This window comes from Borostomias antarcticus (assembly GCF_949987555.1).
Source record: "Borostomias antarcticus genome assembly, chromosome: 18".
Lineage (NCBI taxonomy): Eukaryota > Metazoa > Chordata > Actinopteri > Stomiiformes > Stomiidae > Borostomias > Borostomias antarcticus.
This window is the reverse complement of record NC_140251.1, coordinates 2838291-2854710: the sequence shown is the minus strand read 5'-3', so window position 1 is coordinate 2854710 and position 16420 is coordinate 2838291. Positions and strand designations below refer to the sequence as shown.

Below are 16420 nucleotides of genomic sequence, written 5' to 3'. Positions count from 1 at the left end.
GTGAGAATAATTAAACAAGAACAATGGTCACTTGTGGGGGATGGTCCTTAGGGTTAATGTTAGGCTCAAAGGTTAGGGGTTAGGGCTTGGGTTACAATGGTTATGGGTTAAAAGTTATGTTTAGGGTTTAAGGCTAGGGTAAGGCGGTCCCCACAAAGATAAGAAAGTCCATGTGTGTGTGTGTGTGTGTGTGTGTTCCAGCATGGCAGACTATCTGATCAGTGGAGGAACAGGATACGTGCCTGAGGATGGACTGACAGCACAACAGCTGTTTGCCATCGGAGACGGACTCACATACAAGTAAGATCCTTGACTTTATCACACCGAGTCGGGTATTGAGAAATTACATGTTTTGACGTATATTATATTATCTTATATCCAGACTTGTGTCGAAATACTACAGCATTTGAAATACTTTCAATCGCTCTTAGCGATTACTCGAGTCTCTCTGGAGTGTCAGATGGGTGGGGGAGGCATATCTGAGGACAGCCCATTGGTTCCCTTGTGCCAGAAAAGAGCAATCAAGCTCAGAAAAGCAAATTATTTCAAACATATTTAGACCCAGCCAGCCCTGTTGGTTAGCATGTGGAACTCTTCAGTAAAACTCCAGCGGTAGCAAGTGATATGATGATCTATCCCGTTTTTTAAAATAGAGGATTATCATTAGTAAGCCCACTTTACAGGGTGAGGTCTGAGTGGTGCCCAGGCCTCTGTCGGTACGTTATGTGTTAGTGTCATCCACTCTAATGGATGTGTAAGAAGGCTTTATCTAGAAGCTGTGGGTGAGGGGGTGTTAGTTTTCCAGGTTGAGTAAACGGAGGATTGACTGTGTGTGTGTGTGTGTGTGTGTGTGTGTTTGTGTGTGTGTGTGTGTGTGTGTGTGTGTGTGTGTAAGTGTGCAAGAGTGACTGTGAGCTAATGGCTGAGGTCAACAGTTAGGAAGGCTGGTGTCAGGAGAATGAGGCCATCTATCAGTCTCTAGGAACGGATGAGCAACACCAAGGGGCGATGCTGCCTGGACGACTCTCAGTTGAGGTTCTCATCCGTTTGCCTCCCCTCTCTCTGCTCTCCCCTCACAGTGACTTCCTGATTCTCCCTGGGTTCATAGACTTCAGCTCGGATGACGTAGTGAGTATCCCTGGCTGCTGTTTGTGTTCTGCTCATTGGAGGGAAAGACTCCTGCACTCTGCCTCCCTGGAGACGGTCTGCTGCTGAGTGTGTCTCAACTGACTTACGTGAGAAGACTCTGTCCACCTACTGTAGCTCATTTGCACAGACAAGACCAGAGATGCTATGGTGCATGCGTGTGTGTGTGAGAGAGAGAGAGAGAGAGCATTGAACACCGACCAGCATTTTGCTCTGGGCATGTTTATACAGGCATTCAAGCTGAGACCTCCTCTGAGACCAGGCCACTGTGTGTCTGTGTGTGTGTGTGTGTGTGTATTTGGCACCAACTGCCCCTCATATATAAAATAGTGCTATATATTCCTCCCTGCAACAGGTGAGGACAGGTTCTAAACTATTGGAGTTACACATCCTTAAGCAACTCTGTTTACTTCATATACTGCACCACACATGTGTAACAATGAGCTCTCAGTTTGTTTTTTGTTTTTATCCTGTAAGGACTGCAGGGAGTTCAAATAAATTTTTGGCTGAGGTCACAGCGTTATCATGGAACAGTGAACAAGTGCTAAGTAAACACACACACACACACATGGGTTTCATTCTGCTAGTTCAGTTTCCTATATTAGTAGGGCACCACACTCCTTGGTCTTCACACTATGTATAATTGCCTTACTACAGGTGTGAGCGATAGGTATTTGTCTGCTATACATTGGTCTTATTATCTTTTGTGGCCTGACTGGATCTCTTTCCAGGCAGGGCACCCCCTAGTGGTTATGTAGAAGTATTACACAGAATCACAAAGTTTATTTTATTTGTCACATACATATCATACAGGTATAATGAGCGGTGAAATGTTATATAATGTGCAGTGAAATGTTATCATTACTAGCAGGGAAACTAGAGCAGTGGTTCCAAAGTGGGGGTTGGGGCCCCTGGGGGGTCGTGAGGCAGAGGGGAGGGGGGGTCAAGAGATCATAAAAACAATTCAAAATAGCCTATTAGATACTTTATTGATCCCCCTAGGGGAAATTTGGTAAACAATTAACCATAATTGTTACGAAAGGTAAGCATTTTATTAACATTTATAATAATACAATAGCTGCTGCTTGTGCTTTTTTGTTGTTATAGCTATTAGTGTCTTTGCGCGATCATTTGCATGCTTCAACCACCTCCGGGTATAGTGAGGGTCATTTGTTTCTGGCACCATTATTTTGGGGGTCTCGGGCTAGTTTGGGAACCCCTGCACTAGAGTACGTCTAAACAGGTAGTCAGTCCGTCAATTCTGAGTCATATCAACACAGACCTTGTTGTTTGTGTGTCCTCTCAGGATCTGACCTCTGCCCTGACCAGGAAGATCACCCTGAAGACGCCCCTCATCTCCTCCCCAATGGACACGGTCACAGAGTCCTCCATGGCCATCGCCATGGCAGTGAGTACTATTCACCACCATGCCTTACCAACTATCACTACAGATCTGCTGCAATAACAGCTTTAACCGTTTATATTTTATTCATTCATATTATTTAAATATTTTCAACTGTGTTTGTTTATATTCTAGATTTGAATGGTTTAAATATAAAGATCCACATACTGTGTATTGGTGTATGGTAAATTGCTATAGGGATCAGGGCTGGACTGAGACAATTCTTGTGGTCTGCTTAAGTACAGTACGTATGCATACTGGTACCTACTACAAAGCTGTGTAGTAAGTGCCATGGACAAGTGTACCAGTGCAAATGGACCAGTGTACTCACTGACTCTGGACTGTCATCATAGCAGGCTCAGGATGGGCAGTACACAGTATCCCTCCCTGTCTTTCTCCTCCACTACTAACTCAACCTGGCTTGGCCAGACATAAGGAGAGAGAGATTATTACAATTAATTATATAGCCTAATAGTTACCATCATCATGGCTGAAAAGGTGTCAGAGGGGGACACAAGCCTTGTTGAAGAGGCTGATGGCCACAGGCACAGGGAAGAAGTGTATCTGTTCTGTGAAGCTTCAATCAGTGCGGCTGGTGAAAAATATTGTAGGAAGGGCTGAAGTTTGTAAACCAAACCTCTGTATGGGGGTATGGGGCAAACCAGACAACGTTTGGTGATAACAATGTAGATAACTAAATATGCACATAAAAGCTAAAAATATGAAGGTAGACTCTATGATATGTAACTGTAGGTGAGTCAGTGACTTTTCCGTTGCAGTTTAAAATGTTGCTAGCACAAGACTGTCCCTCTCCAGTGGACTCTCCCAGCTAAGCTAACGTTTATCTATTTAACGTTAATGTTAATACATCCATGGTTATGACAAAACCTCTTGTCAGACAAACAAAATAAATACATTTTACATCATAGTTATATAGTTTACAGTATAACTTAGTTCCGGTACTTACTCACGAAATGGGGATTAGATTAGTATACAAGTTTTTCTTTTCTGAATATTGGCAGTTTGCAACGCAGCTCGCGCACAATGGCTCGCGCGCAAGTCCCACTCAAGCCCCCCGCAGACCGCATCCGCCACCGCCACGACACGACACAAAACGACGTTCCAAATAAATAGCTCCCATTGTTTCCTATGGAAGCCCGCACACCGGCGGCGTGCCGACAGCTGCCGACAATGTCGCCCCGGGTTGATTTCGACTCGGCTCTATTTTTTGGAATGCGGCTGCCGACACATGTGGTAATCCAACTTGGATTAATGCATGTGATTTCCTGCAATGCCTGTCTATTAAATATATGTAAAAGTAAGATAATAACTTAAAGTTAAACATTTTAGATTTATTCCCATCTCTTCCATGTCCTTGTTCCATGTGTTTATTGTTTTGCTAAAATGTAAGGTTAGCCTACATCTATAGGAACTAGCATATCATCATATCATCCTTTAAGTAGGCCTATTGTGTAGGCTACATATCCAGGTGGATATTTAAATTACCTAGCTGTTCAATGCTGAATCTCACGTGAAGCCTTTAGAACATTTGAGTAGCTTTAAAATAACGGTTTTATTAACGGTTATTTTAGTCCACCCAGCTGTACAATGGAGGAGAAAATAATTGCAGAGGTGCAGAAATACCCAATGCTCTATGACCCCACGTCCAAACACTACAAAGACAACGTAAGAAGAGACCGGTGCTGGCGAGAGATTGGTGAAATCGTGGGATTATCAGGTAAAGTACTCACTGGGCAGTCTTGACCATGAACTTTATACTAACTTGGTAGAGTAAAATTAGCTAGTGCTAGCTAGTTAACTGGTGATAACTGGTGACAAGTTTGAAAAGTATCTTTAGCCACGATCATCTTCGACTACATTCATCGCATGGAGGTAGTAGAAACAGCACCGGTCACCAGGGCTGCGTTCAGCCCCGACAAAATGTAGCCAAAACGTTTACTGAAACAGTTCAGGTGGTGGATTGAATCACTCTGCTGATTGGGTTAAAGTGGGAACCGTAACAAAACGGTGCTCATCGGTTTATAGATTAAACATGGCCCAGGTGCAGGCTGTCTATATATATGGTATACCAGACTGCCCTCTAGTGGTGCCTACTGTATACAGAATAGAATAACGTTATAACGTTTATTTGCTATGTGTTAAACAAGTATGACTACAGGTACATTGGAATTCTTGTAATCGCTTGTCCTTACTGTCAGTACAAACCAGTTCCTCGGTCCAGTCGTAGGTACTCCACTACGCGTAAAGGTTCCCAAACGGACAATTTACATTACTATCTGTAATCTATCAGTCTATCAGTATGATCCTCATCTACTTACCCCATCCCTTCCCTACTTATCCCATCCGATGACTGTTTGTGTCCATGACGTAGTCAGTGCAATTAAATAACATGGGTGTGTTATGTACATAGCTATAATAAATAATCCTGGGGTTGAACTATGACTAAAAAACTAAACTGCTAAATCAATACTCCTTCCATAGTAGCATAACTGTAGTCATGTTCATTTTGAATAAAAACGGCATGAGTGCATGGATTTATATCATGAATTTATTGTTTAATAATACATGCTGCTACTGCTGCTGGTGTGTGTGTGTGTGTGTAGTGGTGAGGGAGGGGTGAGGGGGGATTGTTTGGAGGACTGCCAAATGGTATAGGCTGGTGAGTAGAGCTGCCAGATGGTATAGGCTGGAGAGGACTGCCAGGTGGTGTAGGCTGGAGAGGACTGCCAGATGGTATAGGCTGGAGAGGAGGACTGCCAGATGGTATAGGCTGGAGGGGACTGCCAGATGGTGTAGGCTGGAGAGGAGGACTGCCAGGTGGTATAGGCTGGAGAGTAGAGCTGCCAGGTGGTATAGGCTGGAGAGGACTGCCAGGTGGTATAGGCTGGAGGGGACTCCCAGGTGGTATAGGCTGGAGAGGAGTGCCAGGTGGTATAGGCTGGAGAGGACTGCCAAATGGTATAGGCTGGAGAGGAGTGCCAGGTGGTATAGGCTGGAGAGGACTGCCAGATGGTATAGGCTGGAGAGGAGGACTGCCAGATGGTATAGGCTGGAGAGGAGGACTGCCAGGTGGTATAGGCTGTTGAGTAGAGCTGCCAGGTGGTGTAGGCTGGTGAGTAGAGCTGCCAGGTGGTATAGGCTGGTGAGTAGAGCTGCCAGGTGGTATAGGCTGGTGAGTAGAGCTGCCAGGTGGTGTAGGCTGGTGAGTAGAGCTGCCAGGTGGTATAGGCTGGAGAGGAGGACTGCCAGGTGGTATAGGCTGGAGAGGAGTTCCAGGTGGTATAGGCTGGAGGAGGACTGCCAGGTGGTATAGGCTGGAGAGGACTGCCAGGTGGTATAGGCTGGAGAGGACTGCCAGATGGTATAGGCTGGAGAGGAGTGCCAGGTGGTATAGGCTGGAGAGGAGTGCCAGGTGGTATAGGCTGGAGAGGACTGCCAGATGGTATAGGCTGGAGAGGAGTGCCAGGTGGTATAGGCTGGAGAGGACTGCCAGATGGTATAGGCTGGAGAGGAGTGCCAGGTGGTATAGGCTGGAGAGGAGGAGTTGGCTACACCCTTCCATCCTGCCAGGCCAAACTGCCCTCTGGGGAGCTGAAGTATGCAGCCAGGTTGTCACGGAGAATGTAGGCATCCCTGGGTCCTCTGTTACCCCCAAGTGGGTCTATTCCTCCAAGGCCTTCTGCGGCTCCTTGTTCCTCTTGCAACACTCGGGGATGATTTTGTCCCTTTGTGAGGAGGAAGTTGTGCAGGATGCACGCGGTCAGCACCACCTTGTCTACCTTCTCAGGCTGAAGAAGGACCCTGCTCAGAAGGACCCTCCACCGAGAGGACAGGATCCCAAAGCAGTTCTCCACAACATTCCTGGCCCTTGACAGCCTGTAATTAAAAACTCGCTGCTGTTTGCTGAGATTGTGCCCTGGATATGGCTTCATGATGTTTACTTTCATGGGAAATGCAGCATCCCCTACCATAACATATGGCACCTCCCCTAAGGTGGTGGCTTGTGGGATGGCCTCTGGGGGTGGCAGGTCCAGGGTTCCGTTGTTCAGGGCTCTTCCCAAGGCACAATTTGCGAATACTCCACCATCACTTGATCTCCCAAAGTCTCCTACCTGGACCACCAGGATCCTGCAGTCCGCATCAACGAGGGCCATGAGCACAACGGAGAAGGACTTCTTATAGTTGAAGTACTGGCTGCCGGAGTTTGATGGAGCAAAGATGGCAATATGCTTTCCATCAATTGCCCCTAGGCAATGAGGAAACTGCCATTTCTCCTCAAAGCGCTTTGCCACCTTCCTCCACATCCCCTCGTTTGGTGGTGGCAGCTGTGTTGACATCATCCTCTTGATGATGGCCTCACATGTCTCCAGAATGATGCCCGACACTGTCCGCTCACCCAGCCGGTAGCTGAAGGCCAAGCTACTGAATGACTCCCCAGTTCCAAGATATCTGTGGTTATAGAGAAAGATAAAGATATAAATTTGTGGGTTTAATCAATGTTTTATGTCATTCAAATTAACAACATAATGTCATCTATTTTTTTGACAGGAAAGGAATGCAAAGAAAAATGGAGGAAGTTAAGAGACTCCTTCCAAAAATGGAGGAAGAGACAGGATCAGCCCAGTGGATCTGGAGCGAGGAATGAGAGGAGTTGGACATATGCTGAGCAAATCTCATATTTGCTCCCATATTCACTCCCCAGAAAGTTAGTAACAGTATTCATTGTGCAGGCTGAACTTCTGTGAATACTAATAGAACAGATATTACACATTTCATGCCAGGGACCTGTACTTAAGTTAATTTGGTACAGAAAATAATATACAGTATATAGAGACCATAATAAATAACTATTGTATTTCTTTTTAGCTCAATCACAAACTTGGAAGAGGCTGAGGAGGGGGAAGAAGACTCTGAGCTTGATGTGGGAAATGTGTCCCTGAGCAGCCATCCCTCAGAGGGCCAGAGTGAGAGAGAGAAAGAGAGTGAAAGGCGACAAGAAAGAGAGAACACAAGAAAAGGAACAAAGAGGAAAACTGCTTCTCAAGAAATTGATGAGCAGTTGCTGAATATATTGTCCCAACCATCTGGAAGTGTCCCTCCAACACATGAGGTAGACCTTTTTTTAGCAAGCCTGGCTCCCCAGATGAAGCGCCTTGATAACCGCTCATTAGCAATGGCCAAAATCCAAATGCTGACTCTATTAGACAACTTGGAGTACCAGCACAATGTCCATCTACCATTCCATCCCTCCAACCACACCTCCATCCCTCCACCACCCATGCTTCATAGCTATGGAGCATGGGAGTCTTAAAGCATCTAGCACTCCTCGCCAGCCTATACCACCTGGCACTCCTCTCCAGCCTATACCATCTGGCAGTCCTCCTCACCAGCCTATACCATCTGGCAGTCCTCCTCTCCAGCCTATACCACCTGGCAGTCCTCCTCTCCAGCCTATACCACCTGGCAGTCCTCCTCCAGCCTATACCATCTGGCAGTCCTCCTCTCCAGCCTATACCATCTGGCAGTCCTCCTCACCAGCCTATACCACCTGGCAGTCCTCCTCTCCAGCCTATACCACCTGGCAGTCCTCCTCCAGCCTATACCATCTGGCAGTCCTCCTCTCCAGCCTATACCACCTGGCAGTCCTCCTCCAGCCTATACCATCTGGCAGTCCTCCTCACCAGCCTATACCACCTGGCAGTCCTCCTCTCCAGCCTATACCACCTGGCAGTCCTCCTCTCCAGCCTATACCACCTGGCAGTCCTCCTCTCCAGCCTATACCACCTGGCAGTCCTCCTCTCCAGCCTATACCACCTGGCAGTCCTCCTCCAGCCTATACCATCTGGCAGTCCTCCTCACCAGCCTATACCACCTGGCAGTCCTCCTCTCCAGCCTATACCACCTGGCAGTCCTCCTCCAGCCTATACCATCTGGCAGTCCTCCTCACCAGCCTATACCACCTGGCAGTCCTCTCCAGCCTATACCACCTGGCAGTCCTCCTCCAGCCTATACCATCTGGCAGTCCTCTCCAGCCTATACCATCTGGCAGTCCTCTCCAGCCTATACCATCTGGCAGTCCTCTCCAGCCTATACCATCTGGCAGTCCTCTCCAGCCTATACCATCTGGCAGTCCTCTCCAGCCTATACCATCTGGCAGTCCTCTCCAGCCTATACCATCTGGCAGTCCTCTCCAGCCTATACCATCTGGCAGTCCTCTCCAGCCTATACCACCTGACACTCCTCTCCACCCTATACCATGGGAGTCCTACAGCCATATAATAAAATCCAAATATTGTTAATTAAAATGACAAAACCTATTAAACATTATTGTTTGAGTGGTCATTGGGAATGCTTAACTGTATCATGTAATGAAATTGTACACTTGCCTTAGTGTGACTGCAAGCCTTTGTTTGGGCTCTATTGGTTCCCTGTAGTTGGTGGCCTGCCTCACAATATCTGGCCCGATGACACTCAGAATCTCCTCCATCTGTGGTGTGCCCATCCTGAAATATTTCAGGTGCCTCTCCTCATCCAATCCAAGCTCCTGTACCAAGTTATGGTATGCTCCCTGCTCCTCTCGTCTTTGGTTGATGGGGTGAACCCACATGCGCCCTCGTCTTCCCTGCCTTCTACGGAGTAGAAGTAAAGCAGCCACCCTGCGCTTGTCAACAAGTATCTGTTCTGTTCAAGGAAAAGGGACAAAACAATAGTAAATATTTAGCTTGTGTGGGAGAAAGGTTGTGTGTCTTAATAAAATCAAGAATAATATAACCTGCATATAGGCTACACTGCTAAAATGTTGTAGGTATATGGCATTATGTGGCATGCTCATTGATACTTGCATATCTTATACATAGTTAACAAATGTTAGTAGGCAAATTAGGCTATGTTCCTGTTGCCAACTTGAAAACAAACACACCAACTGCGGTTGGTGCATATTACTAATGTCTGTTCACCAGATGTTCTTGTTAGCTACATTAATTATAGCCACAGTACAATGTTTTGCCTACTTGAAAACAGTCACTCAAACACTGCGGTTGATGCATAACATAACGTTACATAACATAGTTAACAGACGTTAGTAGGCTATATGTTACATAACATACATACTAAGGTCCGTCATGTTATCTAGGCTAACGTTAGCACAATGTTGCGAGTGCCAGATAGACTAGCTACAATGTTTTGCCACAATGTTGCCTAATGAAACAGACACAACAACGGTTATGTGGCTGATACAGCATCAACGTAATTGTTTCTAAAAGATACGAAATCACTTGTAAGGCTATAGCTTAGCTAATATCACCATTATTTTTTTGAAGAAATGATAAGATGAACTTACCCATTGCGAGGTTGTTGGCAGTTTGTCATCGAAGGCTGATCAGTTGGGATTTGTTTTTTTAAGTGCACTAGAATGCGTCGCGTGTCGCAGCCTGTGTGCGGGGCTAGCCGGACACGCCGTCGTGCGCCGTCGTACGACATCGTGGCGGATGCGGTCTGCGGGGGGCTTCAGAAGCGGGAGTATTTTCGACTGCTGTCACGTGACTGGCGCTGTGAGGTCACTGGCTAGGTGATTGGATGATTGGCCTGCAGAAATATTACAATCATGCTGGATTTCGCTCTGCATGATTCTTCAGGAATAGAATGTTCTTGAATATACAGCATTTTAAGGATTCCAACAGGATTCAGGAAATAAAGGCACACTATTTCGATGATCATCTTGTTTGATCGTCCATTTGATCTTTGTGTTTTAGCTCATGGGTGGGATTGGCATTATCCATCACAACTGTACGGCAGAGTTCCAGGCTAATGAGGTCCGCAAGGTCAAGGTGAGATGGACACACTCACATTCACTCACTGTTTGTAAGACCATTGGTTTCCAAAAATATTGTCCAATATTATTTGGTCACCTTAGATGGTACCAAAATCAGGATTGGCTCCTGGACTATTATGAATGTTTCATTTTGTTGTCAGAAATTTGAGCAGGGCTTCATCACCGACCCAGTGGTGATGAGTCCTCGTCACACGGTCGGAGACGTGTTCGACGCCAAGATACGGCACGGCTTCTCTGGCATTCCCGTCACGGAGACCGGCAAGATGGGCAGCAAGCTGGTGGGCATCGTCACCTCCAGAGACATCGACTTCCTGTCCGAGAAAGACCACGAGAAACCCCTGGAGGAGGTGTGTTTGTGTGTGTGTGTTTGTGTGTGTGTGTGTGTGTCTGTGTGTGTGTTTGTGTGTGTGCGTGTGTTTGTGTGTGTGTGTGTGTTTGTATGTGTGTGTGTGTGTTTGTGTTTTGTGTGAGTGTGGTCAAGATGCAGCCTGACATTTAATCCTGAATTGCTGTCCTCTTAATGACTGTGCTACAGTATATTTAACTTATTTTACTTAAACTCTGTTGTTCCAGGCGATGACTAAGAGGGAAGATTTAGTTGTTGCACCGGCTGGTGTCACGCTGAAAGAGGCCAATGACATCCTGCAGCACAGCAAGAAAGGTACTGAGGCACTGAGGTCACAACCCCCAGTTTACATCTACTGTGTCAACTAACGTCTCCTATATTAGTACCTCAGGACTGGCCTGTCAGACAGACCCACAATGCTGAGCCCCCTGTGTGTGTGTGTGTGTGTGTGTGTGTGTGTGTGTGTGTGTGTGTGTGTGTGTGTGTCTCAGGGAAGCTGCCCATAGTGAACGACAGTGACGAGCTGGTCGCCATCATCGCCAGGACAGATCTGAAGAAGAACAGGGACTACCCCCTGGCCTCCAAAGACTCCCGGAAGCAGCTGCTGTGTGGGGCAGCCATCGGCACCAGGGAGGACGACAAGTACAGACTGGACCTGCTCATGCAGGCCGGGGTGGACGTGGTGGTGCTGGTGGGTCCGGCTCCGGTGAACCTGTGGTCGGGCTGTGGTTAAGATGTTAAGGATGACGTTGGGTAGTCTCAGATATATATACTGTATATAGTCTCAGATATATATACTGTATATAGTCTCAGATATATATACTGTATATAGTCTCAGATATATATACTGTATATAGTCTCAGATCGCTGATGTTTGGTTTCCTGTCGCTGAATGTCTTGCAGGACTCATCACAAGGGAACTCTGTCTATCAGATCAACATGATCAACTACATCAAACAGAAATACGCGGACTTACAGGTGGTGGGAGGAAACGGTCAGTCCCCCCCCCCCTCCCCTCTGCTCTCTCTTCTGGGTGTCGTCGTGATGCTATGGCCTCTGTGATGCGCTGACTGACCCTCTCTCCCCTGTCCGTCTCTCCTGGACGCAGTGGTGACGGCAGCCCAGGCCAAGAACCTGATTGATGCCGGCGTGGACGCCCTGAGGGTGGGCATGGGGTGTGGCTCCATCTGCATCACCCAGGAAGGTAGGGGGAGGAGGAGGGGACAGAGATATGAAGGGGGTATAAATATACCCATGCTGAGTTTGTGTGGCTGGCGTTGAGCTGTGAAGGGTAACTGACCCAGTTGTTTTTCTGTGTTGTCCTGTTGAGCGGTGAAGGGTAACTGACCAAGTTGTTTTTCTGTGTTGTCCTGTTGAGCTGTGAAGGGAAACTGACCCAGTTGTTTTTCTGTGTCGTCCTGTGTCAGTGATGGCCTGCGGGCGTCCTCAGGGCACGTCGGTGTACAAGGTGGCAGAGTATGCCCGCCGCTTCGGCGTACCTGTCATGGCGGATGGAGGCATCCAGACCGTGGGGCACGTGGTGAAGGCTCTGGCCCTGGGAGCTTCTACAGGTGTGTGTGCGTGCGTGCGTGCGTGTGTGTGTCTGATACACAGTGAGAGGGAGAGAGAGAGAGAGAGAGAGAGAGAGAGAGAGAGAGAGAGACAGACAGACAGACAGACAGACAGGGTTGATGGTGGAAGGGAATCTACTGTATGACTTATCATTTGACCAGCGTCTGTCTTCTGTCTTTTTGACCTTCGAACCCTCTTCCCTCAGTGATGATGGGTTCGCTGCTAGCAGCGACCACCGAGGCTCCAGGGGAGTATTTCTTCTCAGATGGCGTGCGTCTGAAGAAGTACCGTGGCATGGGCTCCCTGGACGCCATGGAGAAGAACAGTAACAGTCAGAAACGCTACTTCAGGTAGCAGAGGGGAGAGGAAGAGGGGGAGGGGCTAGGAAAGAGGGGGAGGGGCTAGGGAGGGGCTCCCCACTGTTGCTCTTGTGCTTTAAAGGAACACCTGCATGTTATCTTTGGAATTGTGGGTAGGCTATCACTATGTTGTCTCTGAGTAACTGGGCCTGTCTCTGGCTGTGTGTGTCCAGTGAGGGAGACAAGTTGAAGGTGGCCCAGGGGGTGAACGGGTCGGTCCAAGATAAAGGCTCCATCCACAAGTTTGTTCCCTACCTCATCGCTGGAATCCAACATGGCTGCCAGGACATCGGAGCCAAGAGCCTGTCCATACTGCGGTAAGACTCTGTGTGTGTGTGTGTGTATGTGTGTGCGTGCGTGCGTGCGTGCGTGTGTGTGTGTGTGTGTGTGTGTGTGTGTGTGTGTGCGTGTGTGTGTGTGTGTGTGTGTGTGTGTGTGTGTGTATGTGTGTGTGTGAGTGTGTGTGTGTGTGTGTGTGTGTGTGTGTGTGTGTGTGTGTGTGTGTGTGTGTGCGCGTGCGTGTTTTCTTACGCTGTGTGAACCTCTCTCCCAGGTCTATGATGTATTCCGGGGAGCTGAAGTTTGAGAAGAGGACCATGTCAGCCCAAGTGGAGGGAGGAGTGCATGGGCTCCACTCGTAAGTCTGCCCATCCATGCTGGGCTCTGGCATCGTCTACCCATCCTGTGCTCTGTGATTAACTGTCAATCCTCTGCCGTGCATGTCCTTCATCCTCTTGGTGTGTCTAGTGGCTGTAGTCTCAGTTAAGAGGAGCTCTCTTTTGGGCGGTGGTGGTGGTGGACCTTCCGATCTCTCCCCTCCATTTTGTATCTCGTGACAGATACCGCGACATACAGTATATACTTATTTCATAAATTACAATGACTGTCAATGGCATCCTCTATAACGTCTAATGTTCGCCTCTGAGCTCCCCAGTTTAGATGTGTAGAACTGAAGCATACAAAGCAGACAACAAAATGTCTCTCTCTCTCTCTCTATTACTCATGCACTCATCGTAGGTTTTCTTTCTTGCCATGTAAGTACAGTACATGCACCCTGTCGCTTCACTCTGCTCCATCCCGTCCCATCGTTTTGCATTCCTAACACAACTCATTATCCTCGGATGGTGTTGAGTTTCTGACCGCTGTCGTCCTCCTCCTGCAGTTATGAGAAGCGGCTTTACTGAGGGGGCAGGGAGGAGGGGCGCGGCCCCCAACGCCCCCAACGTCCCCAACGTCCCCGCACCTGCAGTGTGATGCATGCTGGACACGTCTGACCCAACTACAACCACCATCCCACCAACAACTACACTGCTCTCTCTCTCTCTCTCTCTCTCTCTCTCTCTCTCTCTGTTCTGAAGAAATATTTTGTTTTAATCTCTCTCTCTCTCTCTCTCTCTCACACACACACACACACACACACACACACACCTCACCTCATCTAAGATTCACTTTTTAACCCCTGACTGGATTGACCTCTGATTCTGGAGACTGGGACTTAAGAGACCCAGGATTGTACTGCGTGTGTGTGTATGCGTGTGCGTGTGTGTGTGTGTGTGTGTGTGTGTGTGTGTGTGTGTGTGTGTGTGTGGCATAGGTATGTAGGAGGAACTGTACTATACTGTAGGTGTGTACTGGAGATTGTACCTCTGAATGCTCTCAACAAGTTCATAAACCTCTCATAATATTAGGTCATCAATTTAGTGTAAATGCCAGACAATGTAAACTGGCCTCTGTTACTGAGCAGAGAAGAGGGGAGGCTATGTCTAGAATGACGCCGTTTCAGATCAGTTTCATACTCACAGTCTGACCATGCACACCCACCCACCCCCACCCTGCAGGGACAACATGTCACTTGTTGTCACACATGTCCCAGCAGTCAGGACACAGAGCTCCTGCTTGGGAGTTGCCCTAGAAATCTGGATAGCATTGACCTTGCACAGCGCCCCAGGCCCAAGCTATGTTCTATATCTAGTTGACTGTGTGGTGTGATCTAGTTGACTGTGTGGTGTGATCTAGTTGACTTTGTGGTGTGATCTAGTTGACTGTGTGCTATAGAGCTCTGTGAGAGACACACTAGAGCAGCAGGGAGCAAAGCTAAGCGTTATTAGCCTTAAATCAGGGATATATTTAACCAGAGCGCCTTATAACACAAGATGAAGTCTACAACTGTTGATCTCATTCATTTTCCTGACAATGTGGGAATTCTACCTTTCATTTGAAAATTGAGCATCATATCGTGGCGTGTTAATAGCTCTGAACATCTAAATCGATTTGAGAACATAAACATATACAGTATAGAATACTGAAACATGAGTTATATCTGGATTGCCTCTTAAAGTCAAAGTCCATTGCCAGAGTTTTTGAAATATCGAATTGACCATTTTTGTCACTGTGTTCTGAGATGCTGGTGTTTTCTGAATCCCACCCACCTGCTTTCAAATCTGAAATGCTGTACGCTAGTCTGCTGGTCAACAGGATTAAAAAGTGAGTGCAACTTATACTTGTTCTTTTGTATTTCTTATGTGGTGATGAAGCCTCCACCAGAAAGCTGAGGGGGATCCTTGTTTACTTGGAAGGGGCGGTACTGTATATATTATAATGCCAGAGACTGTATTATGTTTCATGCAACACTACTATTAGTCCAGAGAGAATTGGGAAACTGTCGAAAGCTCTGTTCAACATCAACTGAGACACATTCAGAACAATGAGATTGTTCTGAATGTCTAAACTTGGGTTAATACCTCATAAAACAGCCAAACTATGTAAAGATTTCTATAAGCCTACCGCCATGTGATGACGGCATCATTGAAAATAAAGAAGTCATGGCTTTTCAAACTACAATATTTTATTCTTGCATATCATGTCCATAATCTCTCCTATTTGTATTGCATTTACAATAGACAATATAAAACCTTTCTCAATAAAGAATATTATTAACAGAGCATTTTATTATCTTACATTACACAGATGAAAGAAAACGGACAAAGAAAAGTCATACAAAATGTTTACAAAAGCAGTATGAAAATAACAAAAAATTGGCTTTTTGAAAAACATGGCACCATAGAGAAACTTCACACAACAAGACATGGCACAGGTATGACAAGAGTGATGTACAAGATCAATATGGTGACCCTAACCCTGTACCAAGTTTGAGAGGGCATGCATTTTGCTCTCAGACCCACTTATTGAAACTCCTGACTTGTATTGTCCATTGATTGGGTACCAAGAATAAGAACTGCTTATCGAAAGATTAAAAACAAATAGGTTAATTAGCATCCTACTGCATGCTGCTTTTGTCACAAACTATTGTAAAATACTATGTACCTCGTCTACCAGTAGATGGCACTAAAACATCTGCTGACCTTTACAGTACGAAAGCATTGGAGCGTTACAAAATCACATAGGAAGGAGACCCCCATACACTGACACACACACACACACACACACAGACACACACACACACACAATGTCATGATCCAAGTGTTTTGGTTATGAGTTTTTGCATGAAGGTCACATTTTCATATGCATAATGTGCAATGATCATCATCATGGTTAATGCTGCAGGCCTGTTTGAACGTAGCTATCTACAGTTCATTGCCCTTTTGGTGCAATAAATACAATACATCTTATCTTTACATGTATTTCAACATTTATTTATGTACATGTTCAATTTCTCTCCAAACCTAACTCTGACAGCTATGTAGTGTAGGTGGAAACACCTGCTCCTCCTTCTAGCTTACCTC

The 16420-nt window shown here is 46.6% G+C and overlaps 1 protein-coding gene across 4 annotated transcripts; it reads left to right on the top strand.

The window, feature by feature from the left end:
- Window positions 1-201: 201 nt before the first annotated feature.
- Window positions 202-13861, top strand: impdh1a (IMP (inosine 5'-monophosphate) dehydrogenase 1a; the record flags this gene model as incomplete). Of its 4 annotated transcripts, none has more annotated exons than XM_084453086.1 (14): window positions 202-300; window positions 1080-1128; window positions 2453-2554; window positions 10321-10380; window positions 10541-10747; window positions 10974-11061; window positions 11238-11437; window positions 11650-11740; window positions 11855-11950; window positions 12174-12317; window positions 12524-12668; window positions 12851-12994; window positions 13231-13314; window positions 13840-13861. In XM_084453086.1, exons 1-14 carry the CDS (start codon window positions 203-205, stop codon window positions 13859-13861), a joined length of 1530 nt encoding a protein of 509 aa, XP_084309212.1. In that variant the 5' UTR covers window position 202. The 4 variants fall into 4 exon arrangements, with proteins under 4 accessions (XP_084309212.1, XP_084309211.1, XP_084309210.1 ...); XM_084453085.1 differs by having other exon boundaries at window positions 10321-10395; XM_084453084.1 differs by having other exon boundaries at window positions 10321-10395; window positions 12147-12317.
- Window positions 13862-16420: the final 2559 nt, after the last annotated feature.